At 42.3% G+C, this 20,661-nt stretch overlaps 1 protein-coding gene across 1 annotated transcript in view; it reads left to right on the top strand.

Annotated features, from left to right (window-relative positions):
* dnah7 (dynein, axonemal, heavy chain 7) overlaps positions 1-20,661 on the top strand; it is a 92,202-nt gene that overhangs the window by 45,348 nt on the left and 26,193 nt on the right. The window contains exons 34-48 of the mRNA XM_071897834.2: positions 349-570; positions 1,066-1,263; positions 5,072-5,227; positions 5,550-5,718; positions 6,591-6,717; positions 7,736-7,955; positions 8,151-8,777; positions 9,177-9,422; positions 9,782-10,011; positions 10,920-11,250; positions 12,150-12,496; positions 13,046-13,226; positions 16,077-16,262; positions 18,085-18,248; positions 19,109-19,263. Coding sequence (XP_071753935.2) covers positions 349-570; positions 1,066-1,263; positions 5,072-5,227; positions 5,550-5,718; positions 6,591-6,717; positions 7,736-7,955; positions 8,151-8,777; positions 9,177-9,422; positions 9,782-10,011; positions 10,920-11,250; positions 12,150-12,496; positions 13,046-13,226; positions 16,077-16,262; positions 18,085-18,248; positions 19,109-19,263 — 3,559 coding nt within the window. The remainder of the gene's footprint in view (positions 1-348; positions 571-1,065; positions 1,264-5,071; positions 5,228-5,549; positions 5,719-6,590; positions 6,718-7,735; positions 7,956-8,150; positions 8,778-9,176; positions 9,423-9,781; positions 10,012-10,919; positions 11,251-12,149; positions 12,497-13,045; positions 13,227-16,076; positions 16,263-18,084; positions 18,249-19,108; positions 19,264-20,661) is intronic.

The following is a 20,661-nucleotide window of genomic DNA, read 5'->3' as shown; positions in this document are numbered from 1 at the left end:
TTTGTCTCATGGTTAATGGTCCACAGGTAGATACCATATGATGCAACACAATGCAATACAAAATAATATAATACAGCCATAATTTAGTACATTATAGAACAACACAATGCACAGCACAGTATACCACATGGTACAGTAATGGTCCACAGGTAGATACAACATGATAGAATATAATACAATATAATATAGCGATAATATAAACACAAGCAAGCAAAAAGGGATTAATAGAATACCACACATTAATTTTACAATATAACACAACACATTTCTCAGTGCCTTTTACAAAGATTACTGAAATGTGCCTTTGCAGCCAAAAAGTACTGAAGGTTGGTCTTTCCCTTTCCACAGGGCATCTTTGTCTTCTGCCTGGTGTGGTCAGTGGGTGCCAGCTGTGATGAGTCGGGCCGGGTCAAGTTCGACGCCATGGTCCGGGAGGTACTTGATGGCCCCCTGAGTGAAGAGACCAGGGTCTGCCACGGCATCCTGGCTACTGTAGAGCCTCCACCCAAACAGTTGACCGTGCCCCTGCCCACTGTGGGAACAGTCTACCAGTATCGCTTCATTAAAGAGGTGGGCAGCTTCCTAGGATTCTCCACTTCCCCTGATAATTATGAAGTTGAGAGCACTTTTGCTGCATTTTTTTGCATCACTCAGAGTGCTGCCCATTGGTCAGAAAAAAACATTGTACAATTTGGGACTTCCTGTGGTTTACATAGTGGGAGTACTTCTCTGTGCAGCAATTGTCAGCTTTGAGAGCTTCCCATGCTCTCACAACTTGATTCCAGGAAAAGAGTGGGTATTGATTGGTCTATACTAGTATACTAAGCATGGGCAGAGCGTGGGCAGATGTCACAGTTTGTTTCTGAATGTATTTTGAGCCTTTTGTTCCCTCTTCAGTAAATGGCTATTGACATTGCTTTTGAGACGCTTTTGAATACAAGCAAATGGTCAAATAAGGCTGGAATCCTTAATATACAAATATACAACTATATGTACCTTACTGTGCTTACTATCAGAGTTGTTCTCTTCTTCTTTTCTTCTTCCTTTTTTCACTGTCCTCTTCAGGGCCCGGGCAGGTGGGAGCTGTGGACAGACGAGCTGAAGACTGCACCCCCGATATGTAAGGATGTGGAATTCAACGAGATCATTGTGCCCACGGAGAACACGGTACGCTACACAGCACTGATGGAGCTGCTCATCACCCACCAGAAGCCCACCATCTTCATTGGTCCCACCGGTACTGGCAAGAGCGTCTACATCATAGTGAGTGGTCTGCAATGTGCTCCTGGATCAACTTAATGTTTGCAAAGCCGCTAAGGCTTTATGCGCTCATCAGAATGTAAGATTCAGATCTAAAAATCACACAGACAGACATTTTGTGCACCAAAAATCGAGAAGGACAGACATTTGATGCTTTTAACCTAACTAGTTAGGTCAGTTTTAGAGGGCAAAAATGGAAGAGGAGATATCACAGAGATGAATCTCTGTGTGATTTACTCAGCCAGGAAGCGCTTTCTGCACATGGTATTTAATGCCTAAAAAAAAAACACGTCTAAACTTCTCAAACTTTGTCAAATAAGCCTATTGTTGTGTGCTGCATCCACATTGCATGGTGGAATGCTTATAGTCGAAGAGAGCAGATAGAGGGATGAGAAGGAAGAATAAGATGAAAAGGATGACACACCTCCATGCCAGGGATTGAAGGCAGACAAGGTAGAGGGAATTTATACTTTTTTCTCTTGACCAGTTATTGACAATGACTAAAAGTTTATCTTACTCCCAATTCAGAAATAGCCCCACATTGATATTTCAGCAGAAATGTTGCCCATTTTTCATTATAGTTGACAAAGGTAATAGGAAAAATACTGGCTGCTATTTCGTTTATATAGTACATTATTTACCACAGTTAATGAAACTGAGCAGATTTCCATATATTTTCTGCATACATACAGTATATATATTTTGTTAATACAGAATGTCTTTACAGAAATTTTCAGGGGAAAAAACTTTTTTTGCTGTCACTTAACTTGAAGCCATGCTTCAATTGTGATCCAATCACCAGATAAATAGCTAAGTAGCACCAACCATTCACATTAATTTGCATTGCAGTTACTGCTAAATTGAGTTGGAGACAGCTGCATGCACTACTTTTTTGGGCCATAAAAAATATTGCCTGTCTTAGTAGATGCAGGACTGAATGTTGAATGCTGAATATCCTGAACACTGCTATCATTAAGGCAAAGTACAATAAGAGGCATGTTTTTAAGTGGGTAACTTGAAAGTACTCTTATATGAGTTATGTTTAATCAAGACTAACTCATTAAAGTAACTAGTTACTATTTAGGGTAAGTAATGAAGTAAAGCAACTAGTTATTTTCCAAGTAACTTTCCTCAGCACTGCTTAGAACAGGGTTGTTACATAAACACAGTGTACAGAATGTTAGGAGCATCTTCCTAATATTGAGTTGGACTCCCCTTTGCAGACTACATGTCTTCTCAAAGCTTAAACATCCCTCTTTTCCCTGTCTCTTCCTCTTCACCTTCATCTACCCTTCATGACTGAAGTGGATTTAATATGTGAAATCATTAAGGTCTCATAGCCTTAAACTGGATTCACCTATGTAGTCAGTGTATTTTATGGAGAGGTACATGGCCCTATTATTTTCTGTTTTCAGTATTGTTTATCCACTCTGTTTTATCTCCCCATTTCTGTCTGTCCTTTCCCCAGAGGACACTGTAGGGGATGGAATGTACCTTTAAAACACAGCCATTTGTTGTGTTTTTTTACAGCTACTTTTATCATCAAAAATGATTATTTCAAGTCCAGAAAAGACACTGCTTATGCTATGTCGCCAAGCATATCAATCAGTGGCATTATGTTGGACAAGCACTTCCAAGCAGTGCAGTCCCAGCCTCAGGGGAAGCTAGAGCCAGTGCTCTGAACACAAATCATCTCTGGACACTACACAGCTACAGACACCAGGTGTGAAACGACCACCTTGGAGGAATCCCGAGTATCTCTCGGCAGACCTTCGGCTATTTATATCATGGACTAGTCCCCGCTCCTTCCCTTTTAACTTCATTAGCTCATCCATTAGTGTGCTCAGACTTGAGACTCTGGGGTGAGCAGAGATCATCTCACTGGGGAGCCTGCCTTGCTCTCCACCTTCATACCCGCTTCCCAGGCTGAGCTGCCTGTCTGCCTGGTGTTGCGGCCCTGTCCCATGCCCCACCCGGCGGACCGTGGCTGGATCTGGCCTGGCAGGGGTGATAAACGAGCCCCAGGACTCCGTTGAAGGCAGGCGCCTCCCTGCATCCCAGACCAAGTGAATGTGACCGGCACCGGCACCATCAGACAACAATACGTGAGGCTCCTTCGCCCGGCCCGGCCCAGACTGGAGCGAGACTGACACAAACTGTGCCACCTATTTTCAGCTCAGAGGGGGGGACGGAGAACGGCCTGGCTGCGCCTTCCGATCCGTCATGTTAACGGCCCCCATCAATTATCCAGCTTGTTACTCACATGCTTTTGCATGCAGATAAATAAGTGTGCATGCTCATACACACATGTCCACTTGTCCTCTCTCTCTACTGATAGCCACCTGTATGGATGGCATACTGTAGCTACTACAGAGTGGGGAATGTCTTTTTGTGAAGCAGGTTTAGACCATTTCTTTCCATAAAGCTAACTAATGTGAAGGAGGAGATGTCCACAAAGGACTGAATGCACCGATGCACAGCCTCTACTTTTTACAAACATTGATTTATTGAGCAAATAACGTTTTTAGTGAGTATTCCCTTGACTACACATCCAGGAGCAGTGACCAATATAATTACATTCATGAGCCACAATTGGTTGGAATTTTAGAGAATATATTCAGTGCTTTACCTCCGCTGAGAATAGATAATTTGCCCAAAACCTTGATTCAGTACAATATATAGGCTAGATTGCACAGCACACAGACTAGTTAAAACTAAATAAACTAGTTCATATGTGTTGCTCTCGCTCATTTGCAAGCCAAAAATACCCCCTCACCCCAAAATAAAAAATGCATTGACTTTACCTTTTTGATCTGACAAGATTAGATGATTTCCTCACAGAGAAACTAATTTCCCACAGTGCATTCTTTCCCTTGCCGATGACACTGAAGTCATTTTCAGAGATTGCCTAAGATCCCATTTTTACCTCATGAAATAAATACTTAAAACTACATTTGATTTGAAAGTCAAAGCTTATCACAACCATCTGTCAGGACCAGAGACAGAAATAATCATTTTATGTATGCTTTACTTTCGCAGGATTAGAGGCTCTGGAGCGGAAGTGTCTTTGGCATGCTAATTCAGGACAGATTGTTAAAATATTTTTAGAGAGAACTTGAAACTGAATGTTTTTCGTTAGTGATGTGAAAAGTGCACTATGACATACAAGCAAATGAACAATTATTGAATTTTCACCTTTCCTTCTCCAACCTTGAGTATGCAATTATGAGTATACAAGATCTGATGTTATAGTCTGTCATGCCATAATCGAGGGTGAACGCTTATGTGTGAGGAATGGACTGAGTGTGGGTATGTTATTAGGGTTATTAAGTTACTTTGCAGTCAAACTGTGTTTAATGTGAAATATAATATTATCAAAAAATACTTTCAGAGGCATTGTCTATGTAAAATTATTGAGAAGTTTGTTCAACTGTCAACAAAACATTTTGGTATCCTCAATGGGCCCTAAGCAAAGAGCAATCTTGCGATACACACAACATGACTCACCATTATACAGAGCAGATAATGAAGACAAAACACACTACATGGAAGTTCACTGGAGTAGAAACATTGTATAAGAGCAAAGTGTAGACTTCATTAGTGCAGCCAGGGGCTTCAGAAGTATCACCCAAACTGTGAAATGATCCTGAATTTCCAAACATTTTAAGAATGTATACTTTGTTGTACATGTGTAGACATATGCGGTGTGTATATATATATACTGTAATGGATTTTGTACTTGTATACTGCAGGATTTGACGATGAGCACTGCCCATATTTCCAATTCTACCCTCCAATATCTTTTGTCCAGGACTTCCTGTTGAATAAGCTGCAGAAGGATGTGTACAGCCCATTATTCATCAACTTTTCAGCCCAGACTACAGCTGCCCAGACCCAAAACATCATTATGTCCAAGCTAGATAAGAGACGCAAAGGAGTGTTCGGTCCTCCATTGGGGAAGAAAATGGTACAGCTTCCTTATTGTATTCACATGGTATTGAAAACAAGTTAGATTGGTGTTTCACGTTAGTAGAACATGTTTATTTCTCAGTGCTCACACCTATATACATATGAAGAGTGACTCACTAAAGTTGTTGTCTATAGTCATTTTATTACCAGTACCATTTTATTTTGAGATGCAACTGTCGATCGACAAACAAAAATAAGCAGATTCAGGTAATATTATTTAGAGAAATGTGGAGTATAGTTTTAAATACCAAATAGGAATTATATTTCTGCATCAGTATATTAAATCTCATACCAAATACACTAATGGTGTATTTTGTCAGGTGGTGTTTGTGGATGATGTGAACATGCCTGCCAGGGAGGTTTACGGCGCCCAGCCCCCTGTGGAGCTCCTGCGCCAGTGGCTGGACCACTGGAACTGGTATGACATGAAGGACTGCTCCATGATCAACCTGGTGGACATCCAGATCATATGCGCTATGGGACCACCTGGTAAGTAGATTCAGTGGTATCCTAAAGGTTAGGAAAAGTGACCTTGTTACCGGGAGGTTGCTGGTTCAAAGTCCTACATTGGTTACGTAGCTCATGGGAGCAATATTTACCATTTGTATGTGACGTACTGTATCCAATAGGAAGAAGAGCAACAACATCTCCGACAAAAGCCTTCAGCACAGTTATTTGTTCATCTCTTGATACATTTATGCCCTCGAATTCTGAAATAGGTAAAAGGTATGGCTTGTGGTGTACGGCCAATGTTGCCCTACTCCACCGGTGCCATTTTGGCTCACGTTTTCTGGATCAGCCTCCAAAACTGTGATTGGACCGTGCACTTTGTGAATGGATGCACCTTATTCATAGCTTCCTGTCGAGGAGGGAGGTCAGACATGGCTTGCAGTGTGATCAACTCGTGATGCTCTTCTGGTTTGCAAGGCTAAAACTCAGCTGTTTCCAGGTGTAAATGTTTGTAATTGTATGAAGATGAAACAAGGTGTTGCTGAAAAAGAGCATGGATAAATAAAGATTTAACAAGGTTTGGGCTTCAGGTTGTCATGTCAATAGACCTGGGTCAGTGTAAAGGTATAATTTCAAAATGCCAGATACATTTTGGGAAAACACTTGTTTCATGTTTCATTGTGAGTTTTACTTTTCAGCTATCTTTTTGTATGAGTAGGTGACACGTCATGAGGCTACATTTACCTAACATTGATGTAACTGTAGAGTGCCAAATATATTATGAAGTAAGCATATATTTTCAAAGGTTTTGGATAACCATGTCATGAAGCAGTAACAGGAGCACTCAGTTGAAGCATAGCAGTGTTATCTGTGTTCCAAGATTAGATTTTTTTTCTCTGCCTGTTGTGTAGGTGGGGGCAGGAACCCTATCACACCTCGCTACCTGCGCCACTTCAACACAATTACCATTAATGATTTTGATGAGAAGACCATGTACACAATCTTCTCCAGGATCATGGACTGGCATCTCACCATACGGTAATAAAATAATATAACATATGCAGTTTGGTGGGTACTTTTATCCAAAGTGCCATACAGTGAGTGTATGCATTTTTAGGATGTTTGGCCAGGTGATTGTAATAAATTAACAAGTGATTATAATCAAACGAAAGCCACAGCCAATGAGCTGTGTATATTGTAAAGGACCATATAGGGAGGGAATGCATGTGACATCATGGGAATGCTATGAATACAGGTAACTAGAGCTAATATGTTTTTGGTACACTCTACATATAATGAATTTATTTGTGTATAAAGAGCCACTGCACACAAACTTATGTCGTTACAGTGGGGCCCCGCAAACACCATGTCATTACAACTATCGTAAATGTTACATAATTATCAAATAGAAAGTTGTGTTATAACAAAGGAAATGTTCAAATGAAAGGCTGTTTGCACAGCAGCTTTCATTGACCATAAGTACTTAGTTTTGTTTTTTCCCTCAAATCTTTTTTTCAAGGTTTAGGATTTTAATGGGTGCCTAGCTGGCACAATAGCAAGGCAATTAGCACCATAGTGATAATGCAAATCAGCATGCGATTGTCAAGGGACATTAGGTGCCAGCATGTTATCTAAAGCCACCCATGAGGCCGTCTCCTACCGAGCTGTCTTAATAACAATGAGGCACTGTGCCAGTTTTATGATTGTCTCCTCCCACCCTGCATAAGCGAATGCAAACCTGTAAGGGCTTAGAGTACTTATCTTGCCTATTCAGTTTTGGAGTGGGTTATGCATCCATTATTAGAAATTAATAAGGCAGTTATCTGGCAGAATTTTGGTTTTGGAAGGTACTGACATGCTAAATATTATGCTCATCACAAATGTTGTATTCTTGACAGTGTTCTGTACTTTGCCATAGGAACATGCATACATGAAGACACTCAGAGACTTGCTAATGCTGCTCCAAAGAGTCACAGATTTTTAACCAATAACTAAGTGTATTGTACATTTTCATTATTAAATCAGTCAGTCAAACAATCAGTCCTTTCTTCTGCAGGTTTGCTTTCCCCAAGCCATTTGCAACCCTGACCTCTCAGATCATCAATGGCACCATGTCAGTGTACCAAGAGGCCACCAAGAACCTGCTGCCGACCCCCACAAAGTCCCACTACCTCTTCAACCTGCGTGACTTCTCCCGCGTCATCCAAGGCATCTGCCTGTCGCGGCCAGAGACTGCTGATGAGTCGTCTGTCATCAAACGGCTCTGGGTGCACGAGGTAACGTTTTACGCCAAGATACACTGAACTGAAACTGAAATTAGCAAAGCATGCCTGATAACTAACTGAAACTAATGGAAATACAATGGAAATGTAATACACACAGCTTTCCACTACTCTCTTTGCCTCTATCTGTCTTTGCCTCTCTTCCCCTCTATCTCTCTCTCACTCTCTCTTTGTCTTGTTGCTCCTCAGGTCCTGAGGGTATACTACGACCGCCTGGTCCACGACGCAGACCGGGCCTGGCTGGTGAGCCATTTGCAGGTGGTGTCCCAGAGTCACCTGAAGGAAGACTTCCATCATCTCTTCCAGCATCTGGACCAGGACCAGGATGGAAAGGTCAATGAGGACGACCTGCGCAGCCTCATGTTCTGCGACTTCCACGACCCTAAGGGTGAGGACCGCAGCTACCGTGAGGTGCACGATCTGGACCAGCTCCGACAGGTGGTGGAGTCACACCTGGAGGAGTTCAACAACATCAGCAAAGCGTCCATGAACCTGGTGCTGTTCCGGTTCGCCATCGAACACGTCTGCCGCATTTCCCGCATCCTCAAACAGCCGCGGGGACATGCCCTCCTAGTGGGGGTGGGCGGGAGCGGCCGACAGTCCCTCACCCGGTTGGCTGCCCACATGGCAGAGGCAGAGCTTTTCCAGGTGGAGATCTCCAAGAGCTACGGGACCAACGAGTGGCGTGACGACCTGAAGCTGATCATGAGGAAGTCCACGCAGGGTGACACACACGGCGTCTTCCTCTTCACTGACACGCAGATCAAGATGGAGTCGTTCCTAGAGGACGTCAGCAACCTGCTCAACACTGGCGAGGTAAGAGGGAGGGGTTGCAGAGAAAGGCCTGATGGATGGAAAGATGTGTATGAAAGGATAGATGGACATATGTACAGATGGATGGGTAGACAGATCAATGGATGAATGACTGGATAGATGGGTAGAAGGAAGAATGATGGATGGATGCAAGGAAGGGTGGAAAGAAGTATGGATATGTGGATGGATTGAAGGATGGATGAGTTGGTGGATGCATGCATGGATCAATGGATGGATGGATGGTTGGATGGATTGAATGATAGAGAGAAAAGACACAAACAGTTGTATTCCTTTCACATGAGGTCATTTATGCTGTTTAACATATCAAATTCCCAACTACAGACCATTCTCTCATCTTTGGGGAAAAAAATAAAACTTGGTGTCCCTGGTTTATGTTTCCAGGTGCCTAATCTGTTTGCGGTTGATGAGAAGCAGGAGATCTGTGAGCGAATGCGCCTGTTGGACCGACAGCGGGACCGCGACAAGCAGACGGACGGCAGCCCCTTGGCCCTCTTCAACATGTTCCTTGAGCGCTGCCGCACCCAGCTGCACGTAGTGCTGGCCATGAGCCCCATTGGAGACACATTTAGGAGCCGCTTGAGACGTTTCCCCGCCCTCATTAACTGCTGCACCATCGATTGGTTCCAGGTGTGTGTGTTTACGTGTGTGTTTTTGTCCAAGTATTCCAGTGTGCTTTTAGTCGCACATAAGGCTTCTTCTAGTGGTGCATGACCCGGAAGATATACAGTGCATTTCATTGCTCTTGGACTGAGGTTTTTCTATCATGGTTCCAAAGTGGTTGCACATGCTAATTATAAGGCAGTAATATTTCTCCAGTGTTTCAGTGGGGTCTTTTATTTGACTCTTAACCCAGCCATAGCCCAAATCCTTCCTTGGGTACCGTTGGGTAATTACTGGTGGCATTCCTAGTAAACCATAGCAGAGAGTTGCATATACTGTATGTATGGCAGCACAGTGGCAGTACAGCATGTTTCCTCCCCTGTCAGAGCTGGCCTGAGGACGCCCTGCAGGCAGTGGCCTTTCGCTTCCTCGAGGACATTGAGATGACAGACGAGTCCCGTGCAGGCTGCATCAGCATGTGCAAGAGCTTCCACACCTCAACCATCCAGCTGTCACTGCGCTTCTTGGCTGAGCTGCAGCGCCACAACTATGTCACCCCCACCTCCTACCTGGAACTCATTTCCACCTTCAAGGTCCTGCTGAAGAAAAAGAGAGCGTAAGATCAAGATTTAAAGGATAAGGCTGGTGTTTTTTAATGCATTGCTTACCGTCAACAAATCCTATGAAAATAACAAAATCAACAATGCGTTTGCTCTACTCCCGTTACTTTCTGACATCCCACGTATCATTTTTAGTCATCAACCCAGAAGTCATTGGCTCCAATTGTAAGCTAAAAACCTTGAAATACAGCTCACAAAGACATAGTTTCAATTTTAAAAATCGCTAACTGTTACCACGAAAAGTCAGGCTGTTGTAGTTATTACCAAATCAAATTTAAATGGGAACAAATTCTTCATTACGGCGGGGACTATTTTCGGTGCTACGGAACTACTTTCCTGAGATCGCAAACGTGTTTACAGCCGGCTTATTAAGTTGTTTGAGGAAAAAGTCAGCTGGCCCGGTGCATCGCGATGATGAAATATGTTCAACGGCATGGCTCTTTGACGTGTTTTAACCGTTTTTTTAATACAATGGAGTTCTATGGCTACTGGGACATGGCTGCATTGGGCACCGGCTACAAAGACGAGACTTCATTGCTGATTTTGTTATTTTCATAGGATTTGTTGACGGTAAGCAATGCATTAAAAAACACCAGCCTTATCCTTTAAGATACCTGCACACATAGCCCCAACACATATGTATTCCTTCTGAGGGGTCAGAGTCACTGCTGTGCTGCAAGAGTAGTTTAGGTTTCATTACTTTTCTCAAAAACACTTGGTATTGGTCGGCACAGCAGATGTAATAGCACCTAAACTCGAGTGGCTACATGCATGTGTGTGCATCCTGATATATCTGTGCTTGTCTGGGAGGGATTTGCAAAAAAGCCAAATTCCAATTTCCTAGCGTAATCTCTCCCAGACCTCTCCTCCTCTCTCTCTCTCTCTCTCTCTCCCCTTTCCCCAGCGAGGTGATGAAGCTGAAGCGTCGCTACGAGGTGGGCCTGGAGAAGCTGGAGTCAGCCGCAGCCCAGGTGGCCACCATGCAGGTGGAGCTGGAGGCCTTACAGCCACAGCTGCTCGTGGCCAGCAAGGAGGTAGACGAGATGATGGTGGTGATTGAGCACGAGTCTGTGGAGGTGGCTGAGACAGAGAAGGTGGTGAAGGTGGACGAGGCCGTGGCCAACGAGCAGGCCATGGCCGCAAAGGCCATCAAGGACGAGTGTGATGCTGACCTGGCCATAGCCATGCCCATCCTGGAGTCGGCTCTGGCCGCGTTGGATACGCTCACCACTCAGGTAGAGAGAGCAATACATTCACCGCTCATGGAATAGAATCTAAACAGTATATATAACCTCACACTGAAAGATGTTTCTGCTTTACAAAGTTCCTATGGGATTCGTTAGCACAAGGTTTATGATGAATTATGATGAATGACTAATGACTAATAAGGAATGTAACAATGTTCCTCAGTCTTCTTTTTCCTAAATGTCCCTTTGTTCTTTGATTTTCACAGTTCAAATAATATGTATTAATTTTGTAACTCCTTGTGGTTTCATATTATCTCACTGTTAAGGCTTACCACAGCAGCGTCCATTTGTGGGCATGTCTCCTTTTGACAAAAATACACATAAAATTGCAGTTATTCAGTGGTTCATGGCAGAATTTTTATGTCCTGCCACCATGATGTCGTCATGGTGGCGTCTGTGTGTGTGTGTGTGTGTGTGTGTGTGTGTGTCTATCTCTCTGTCTGTTTGTGTGTAGACACATATTTGTGAACACAACAGCTCAAGAACAATACATGATAGTACATACCATATATCATCTCTTGTCATCATACTATTACATATAATAAATATTGCATATACTAAATTATATATGATATATATCATATATTATTTATTATATGCAATAGTGTTATGATGTATTTCTAACAGCAGCACCATAACAGTGCTATCACTGAAAAACCTTCAACTTCAGTTGGTGATTTTCCTTCCCAGTCCTTCATAGCCAGAGCTAGTTTTCTAACTGTAAGGCCACTGAAATCCATTTAACCCCCATTGTATAATATAAAAAATTCAGTCTAAAAACAAGGCTGTTTTTCTTGATTACTGAAAAGCTAACATTTTGAAGATATAAGGCTTTGATTTGACAGCAACACCGTAAATATATTAAACCCTCCCCCTGTTACCCACAGGACATCACAGTGGTCAAGTCCATGAAAAGCCCGCCCACAGCTGTTAAGCTGGTGATGGAGGCAATCTGCATTCTCAAAGGCATCAAACCCGACCGCGTGCCTGACCCCTCGGGCTCTGGTAAGAAGGTGGAGGACTTCTGGGGCCCGGCGAAGAAACTCTTGGGAGACATGAAGTTCCTCCAGAGCCTCCATGAGTACGACAAGGACAACATCCCACCGAATTTCATTTCCATCATCCGCAACAAGTACATCACCAACCCAGACTTTGTACCAGAGAAGATTCGAACCGCGTCCACTGCTGCTGAAGGCCTGTGCAAGTGGGTTCGTGCCATGGAGTCCTATGACAAGTAAGTTCTGTTCTTCTGATTCAGAGGTCTCAGTTCTGGAAACAGATGCATGTCCAAAAAGTTTTGGAAGACTTTTTCTCAAACCTCTAAGTTATTAATATCAAGCTTGGATGTTGGTAACCTTTGATAGAATAATAATACATTTTACTGGCATAATAAGAAAACAAAACGACATAACATAACAAATACAGGTAATCAAAATTACACTATATATCATGGACAAGTCATGGAGAAGTTATGGAATTTGATTAGCAAAAATACACTGGCGGTACAAAATACTAGCACCAACTTCTCATGTAATAGACTGATCAAATGAATACTGTAGATGTACACTAAGTATGTAGGTGAAATAAGTTCTAGGGCATATTCTCTGGCATATATTTTGAGTGTTATGCCATCATTATCACAGTCTTCATCTCATGTGGTCCAGGCATACCTGCTGATTGGAATATGCATTGTTTGATATGTGTCTCAAAAACTTTGATTAGTTAGAGGAATGCATCAAATTTGAGTGAAACTCCTGAATGAACTGCTCCATGTGTCCTTCAGAGTGGCCAAAGTGGTGGCTCCTAAGAAGGAGAAGCTTGCTCAGGCTGAGGGGGAACTGAAGATTGCCATGGAGAGCCTCCGCAAAAAGCAGGCTGCCCTCAAAGAGGTCCAGGACAAACTGGCAAAGCTCCAGGAGACCTTGGATGCTAACAAAAACAAGAAGGCCGACCTGGAGAATCAGGTGTGTTGATATTTCTGTGTGTGTGTGTGTGTGTGTGTGTGTGTGTATCTGCATGTGTGTGTGTGTGTAAAGTAGATAGTGTTGAAGATTAACAATGGTCTTGTTTTTGATGACAGTGTTGCAGTGGCTAATATCTCTGTCAATACAATACATGAACTGTACTATAGACCATCCAGGAAAGCCATGATTGCTTGTTGAATTAAATTGACTTCATTCATGAGAAGTAGATGTTGAAAAGTAGTTTTTCAAAAAGGGATTGTAACTCAATGTTAGGAAAGTCTTCTTAATATTGTGTACATTGAATGTATGCTATCGACTCAAAATAACTTTTATTCCAACAATTGTTTTTCATAAGAGTGGCAGATACTACTCACTTTGGATTTTTTATGATAGCTTTACCAGCTTTTACCACACCACAACATAGGCATGTGAAAGAAAGAAGAGGATTAAAGTCCATATTTCCCTTTGTTATTGAGGGGTAACAGAAGAGAATACTTAAAACCGAGTGTATTGAAAGTCATGTTTTTGATACAATTTTACTCTGTCATCTTCCTCCTTTTCATCTTTATTATTTAGCATAGATTCTTCCTCCTGTTCCACCCCAGGAAATATCTCAAACTTGCCTTTTTCTGAATTTTACATGCACTGCGTCTGCACACTAACATTTTTCATTTTTTGGCAGCAGCCAGAACAGCTTTAAGGGCATCTCTTTTAGTTAAGCCTCTAATAGGTCTGTAGGTGTTTTCAAGAGACAAAAATTACTACAAATTCTGCCTCTCCCCAAATCCATCAGAGAGGGAGATATTTGTCTTGAGGTGCACTGACATCTTTAATAGTTCTTCAAAAAAGGGAATAACCTGTCATTTCAAGTTCAAAAGAGATGCAGCCCCCTCCTGCCACAAGCTTTGAAGTTGAAGCCGTTGTGTTTTTCCTCTCTAATTCTTCCAAGTTGATCGTTGATGTTTCTTTCTTTTTTGCCCTCTGTCCCAACCTTGTCCTTTCATGTCTGCTCTTCTTCCTCCTTATCATGCCTTAGCCTCAGGTTTTCTTATCCACTCCTCTCATCCTTCCAAGGGGATGAAAGTTTATCATACCAGATACTTTTTTCTTTTTTGTATTTGACTCCTCATGGAGAAGTCCTTAACTCTCTGTAGGATGCTTTACTTCAGTTATTTTTTATGATGGGAATGATTTTTAGATGATAAAGTGCCACATTGATGATTATTTTCTCTCTACTGGATCATTGGGGATTGCTTTGGAGATACTGGTTTTTGATCTTCTTTTGGAGTTCAAAGGCCTCAAATAATGCATCTAATGCCAATGGGATGATATTGTGAGGCATTGTAGATTTTCATGCAGCTGCTTGAAGTGTGATGTGGCAGCCAAAGGATGCGTTCCCTCATAACTTCTCTAGTCCCCGTCACTAGATTAAGCCTTGCAGGTTACACCCCTTTTTGCATGATCCCTGTTCAATTATCTTAAAAATCCTTCTTTAACGTGTCTCTTTACTTTTATCTACATATTTTCTTCATCATTGCAGTGGATTTAATTGTGAAATCAGTAAGGGATCATAGTTTTAACCTGGTGAGTCTATTTCATAGAAAGAGCATATGGTCCTAGTACTTCATACTGTAGCAATAATCCCATAGATAAATAACACACCTTATACGTATTGCATCAGTCTTACTCTTTATCAGATTAAAGAACACCCTCAAGGGTATCATGGCTTTTCATACCAATACTCTTGTTCTTACTGAAGAGTTTTCTTCAAACTATATATGAAACTAGATATATACATAAATATATAAATATGTATAAATTCGTAGCCTTTCCCTGACCCTATCTTTTCAGTTACCTCTCCTTGTAACACTCTGGTACACATATACAGCAGGGCTCAGCATGGAGAAATTTATCCACTGGCCTAGTCGGGTCAGTAGGTCAGAGTTGTACTAGTAAAAAATGAAAACAACCACTTTCTCATTAATTTAAGAGATATAGATTCTGATGATAAAATGTATGATGTTGATAGTTCATAATATGCAGCTCATAACTGATAGTTAATAATATGACAAAGATTGTCAATACATTTCAAATGTAGGATTTTTAACAACTGTGTAAAATTCCACATTATAAATTGGCCTTTGTTACACTTTTTGTATTCATGGATGAGCCCACATAACCAACTAATAACAGCTTTTCTGTAAATGTAACCAGCAGCATGGATAAAACAAAACATGAACCAGAGGGGAAATTCCTGAGGCCAGTGAGGTTTACCATTCATCCGTCTTGCCAATGTATTAATTCAATTTAATTTAAATTTAGGCATTTAGCAGACGCTCTTATCCAGAGAGACTTACAATTAGTGCAACAATAAAATAAGTGAGCATTCCTCAAGCATCAACAGGGTAAGTAGCCAGATAATTCAGAGTGCCATGAAAACCAAAAGTGCTAACATTATACAAGAAAAGAGAGGAGAGTGGGCCAGTGGCAGAGCAGAAAGCCAAAGATAACAGGCTTATCACCCAGTGGGGCCACTGACTGACCAGTCAGCTAGCCCCACTTCGGCAGCATTTGGCACTATCACAACCAGGCATTATACCATCAACCCTTCAATAACTAGACCGCTTACTTAACCAACCTGCCACTGTAGTTCCAATTTGATTTCCTTTCATTGGTGCCCTGAACAAAAGGTAAAATGTAGCTATGCTTGGTGAACAATTAAATAAAAAAAAATAATCCTCAAACTAACTTGTTTTGGTTAACGTGGCCGTCATTGTGTTCCTTCATCCTGAGAGAACCACAAAGCTGCAACAAATTTTTGCTTCCCTCTTCCGATGGTGCCCTCTCCAGGTGGATCTGTGCAGTAAGAAGCTGGAGCGAGCGGAGCAGCTGATCGGAGGCCTGGGTGGAGAGAAGACACGTTGGAGCGACATGGCCTTCAACCTCGGAGAGCTCTACAACAACCTGACTGGGGACATCCTCATCTCAGCAGGCATAGTGGCTTACCTGGGGGCCTTCACCTCCAGCTACAGACAGGTATGCCGAGGGGCATAGATAGTACATACTCAGAGGTGGAGAGCAACTAATTATGTTTACTTAAACACTGCGCCTACACAGATTTTTGAGGTACTCGTGCTTGATTTGGGTATTAACTTTAGAGACTCCGGAATTTGAATCATGCATTTTAAAAGATAAATCCAGCGTATTTATTATTCACATGTGCAGTTTCTTATTTCTTTAAAGGAAAGATCTTCTCATATATAGTATATCTTATGATTTGAATTTTTCAGTGCACTTTACGAGAGTACTATCCTTGTAGGGTATTTCTACTTTTGTGCATATTGAAAGCCTTTATGTAGATAGCTATAAGTATAGTTTTGTGTACCTTAAGGCAGGTCAGGCACCATAGAAGGGCATAGACTGTACCATATCAATATATTTAATCTCTGTGAGTGGTGAAATAAGGCTGTTTGTTTGTGTGGGGCTGTCAAAGTCACTAGGCCTCAGTCATCGTCTCTGAGCCATATCTTTGATGTGACAAAGACGAGGGGATGCCAGACATTGTAAATATTTAACTTGTTGTGTGCTTCTCCGTCATGCTCAAAGGGATTCAGATTAAAGAGTGTTCCTCTGAAGACCTTATTGCTGCACGCAGATCCCTGGGTTCTTCTGAGTATTTTTAAACAACAAGGGACATTCATGAAAAATATATGCCACACTTATCAAAATGCAGATACATTTGTGGGGATAATTATGTTTCCCAAATTTTTCTGCTTGAGAACACATTTCAGGAGAAACGATGCAACCATAAAAAGCACAATCAGACTTCCTACTTGTGTTCGGGGAATTTGGTAAACAATTGTACACCTCAATATGTTTTCCTGCACAGCTGTTACATTTGGAGTTAACATTTTTATACATTTTGAAGCTAATAATTGTTTGCTGGTGAGCACACTGACCAATGTACATTTACTTGTTTTCCAGACTAATAAAAGCCTGAATGCTTGAGAGCACTTTGCTGGAAAACAAACACTGTAGAGGTAGAGAGGCACTTACTTTCTCCTCCAACTGAGCCTCACATGTCTCCCAGAACAGGCTAGTGTTTAAAGTGGAGCTTTTATACCCTGTCACTGGGAGGGCCACTGTGATGCTGGAGAACAGAAAGGGGAGAGGAGAGGCAGATTAGTTATTTTTGGGTATTTGTCTGGGTATGCATGTGTATGTATGCTTGTGTTCATGTCTGACACTCTCTGTAAGCGGGATTGTGTGTACACACAGAAAAATAAAGGTGCGAACTGGAACCGAAAATGGTTCTTCGGAGTGACGCCATAGAAGAACCATTTCTGGTTCCATAAAGAACCTTTCGGCACTCCTTTTCTTAGACACCTGCGTTGTGTTTTTGTTTATCTGCCCTTGTATAGCCTCATTTGCAATTGCACAATATATACTATTTATACTATTATACACATTATTTTCCACATTATTGTCCACATTTATGCCATCACCCACCATCTAATAACTAAGAATTAAGAACTTTTTAATTAAGGACCTTTGAAATCTTGAATGGTTCTACCTGAAATGATTCTTCTATGGCGTCACTCTGAAGACCCATTTTCGGTTCCAGTTCGCACCTTTATTTTTCTGTGTGTATGTGCTAGTATTGTGATTGCCTAAGTAAACGTAAGTAATCTGTGTGTGTGCATGTGTGGGATTGTGTGCACATATGCTCGCATAACATTTTTTGTGTACAGGTAGATTGTGTGCTTGCGTATGCTTTAGTAGCGTATTTGTTTGCAAGTAAAGTGTGTATGTGTGTGTGTGTGTGTGTGTGTGCGCGTGCGTGCATGTTCCTCTCCAGTGTCAGACAGAGGAGTGGATGGAGCTTTGTAAGAGCAGAGAGATCCCCTGCTCCTCCAACATGTCTCTGATGAACTCTCTCGGTGAGCCGGTAAAGATCCGTACATGGACCATCGCTGGCCTTCCTTCAGACAGCTTCTCCATAGACAACGGTATCATCATCTCGTGAGTAAAGACATAAACTTTACATCGATATGACACGCTCCCTTACAGAAAAAGGCGTCATCATTTCATCAGTGTTGAATACACCAACTTTACATTGACGTTACATTTCCAATGCCAGAACAGCAGGTCGGTGCTGAGGAAAAGTGTTGAGACTGCCCTAATAAAAAGAACAGAGCCTGTGCTAGGGGTCAGTGTGAAGTGATCTGATTGAACATGAAGGAAGAAAGAGCAACATTACGGGACGCCTGTTCGTTTCATCGGTGCATCTCAGAGAATGATGCTTTTTAATCACAAGACTATGGCCCCTGGTGCGCCGCCCCACTGTGAGCTGTTGAACTTTACTCAGAGTGAATGCTCAGCCTCAAGCCGCGCTGTACATCTCAATCCTTCTCCTCCAACACCACCCTTCTGTTCTGATGTCTCACAGTAACAGCTACAAGAGCTCTCTCTCTCTGACTGACTAGGCAGCTTCGCTTCAGCTGATCACATGCTAGAGAGTGTGTGTGAGAGAGAGAGAGAGAATAAGGGTGTGTTTCTACGCATTTGGGTGTGTGTCTGTGTTTGTGCCTGGTTTCCCATAGATTATGGAAATCCTGCATCATCATGGAATTTCATTAATTCAAGTACACATTTTGAAAATGGGCCACTTCCACCATAGATTAAGTTATTTGCAGTGTTACTTACATTAGTGGTCAGTAATTATTTTTCACAGCTGCAAATTTTGCTGAAAAAACCCCCCCCGCCATGAAATGGTTTCAGGTAGTAATGCAAAGTCATGGAAAAGCCATGGAATTTACAGATTGTTTGAAAGTACTGACTTTGGTGTGTGTGTGTGTGTGTGTGTGCGTGTGCGTGTGCAGTAACGCCAGGCGGTGGCCCCTGATGATTGATCCCCAGGGCCAGGCCAACAAGTGGGTGAAAAACATGGAGAAGGCCAACAGCCTACATATCATCAAGCTGAGTGATGCCGACTTTGTACGTACGCTGGAGAACTGCATCCAGTTCGGCACGCCAGGTAAAGTTGCACATGTGTTTGTCTATCAGTGCATCTGCTGTATGTGTGTGTGTGTATGTGTGTGTGGGGGGTACTGGTTTTGGGGTTAGAATTAGGGTTCAGGCAATTAGACCAAGGGTGTTGATCGGGCATGTTAGGGTTAGGGAATGAATGAAGTTGATCAAGTGTGTGTGTGTGTATCTGAGTGTGCCCCTTTATGTGTGACCCTCTTTCTGCAAATCTCTCCTTTTATTGATTGACAAAGTCTGTGGGAAGCATGGTTTGGTGCATTAAGTATATGTGTGCCTGGGTGCATGTGTGCATATGTGTGCATCTCTCTCTCTCGCTCTCTCTCTCTCTCTGTAACAACCCCCCACCCTCCCACACACGCGTGCACACACACACACACACACACACACACACACACACACACACTCATCCGTCTATAAAGCTCTGTGGACAGCTCAGGTAGGTGCAGCTCCCCTTACTGCCTGAAGGAGTCTCTCTTCACCACAGGAACGGATCAGTGCTGTGCACAGAATGCTATTCTCCTTTGTTCACTGTTCTGCAGGGGAAGAAATACAGTCAAAACATATAAGCAGTATTTCTGAGTTGAGAAGTTCCAGTAAGCCTTTATTAAGGCCTACTGCTCCGCTCATTATATAGAAATGCTGTAAATCACACAAAAGCCTAGGAGAAATCAAGTGTGTTTTCTGCACTTATATTTTGCCTGCCTATTATCAGGGTCAAATTGGCATGTGATATTTCTGTGTGGGCAGATGTGGCCGCTGTCTTTTCTACTGGTTTATAAAGACCTCCCTCTAAACCTTGAGCCCTGAAGTAGAACAACATTGCCTCAATTCCCAATGCTACTGTGTGGACTTGACCTTTTGACCCAGGTGATTACAGTTTGCGTTTCAGAAAATACCTCTCTAGCTCTTTAGAGAAGCACACAATATAACAAGCAGCCTTGGCAAAATGCTCTTTCATCCTGGCATAGGACTTTGAGGGAGTGAGAGAGGGAACAGTAAGAGAAGAATAGAGTTGGAAAGAGAGAGACAGCTACATAGCCATTAAAAAGAAATCTAAACAATGGCCCAACTCAGCCAGCCATCACGTCTTTGCTTACTGGCAGACTGCAAGGCTAACAGTCCAGAGAGTAGCGCTGTCCTTGCAGGGTGCAAAATAGTCCCCAGAGGGCACAGTGCCTCCCTTCACAGCCTGCTCTCTCCTTTCACAATTTTGCAGTCTGCTAGCTGTTTTATTGCAGCCTATAATCCTGTATCTGTGCTAGTATCCTTTCTCTTGTCTCAACTCATTTTTCCTCCCCTATATAACAGACTATAGCCAGATCTATACCAGTGATATACCAGACCTGACATAATAAAGCTCTAAAGCAATTCGGAGATAGTTGGTCCA

Source organism: Centroberyx gerrardi, chromosome 10, assembly GCF_048128805.1.
Source record: "Centroberyx gerrardi isolate f3 chromosome 10, fCenGer3.hap1.cur.20231027, whole genome shotgun sequence".
In the NCBI taxonomy this organism is placed as follows: domain Eukaryota; kingdom Metazoa; phylum Chordata; class Actinopteri; order Beryciformes; family Berycidae; genus Centroberyx; species Centroberyx gerrardi.
The sequence above is the reverse complement of the archived record's forward strand: the minus strand, read 5'-3'. Positions and strand labels throughout refer to the sequence as shown.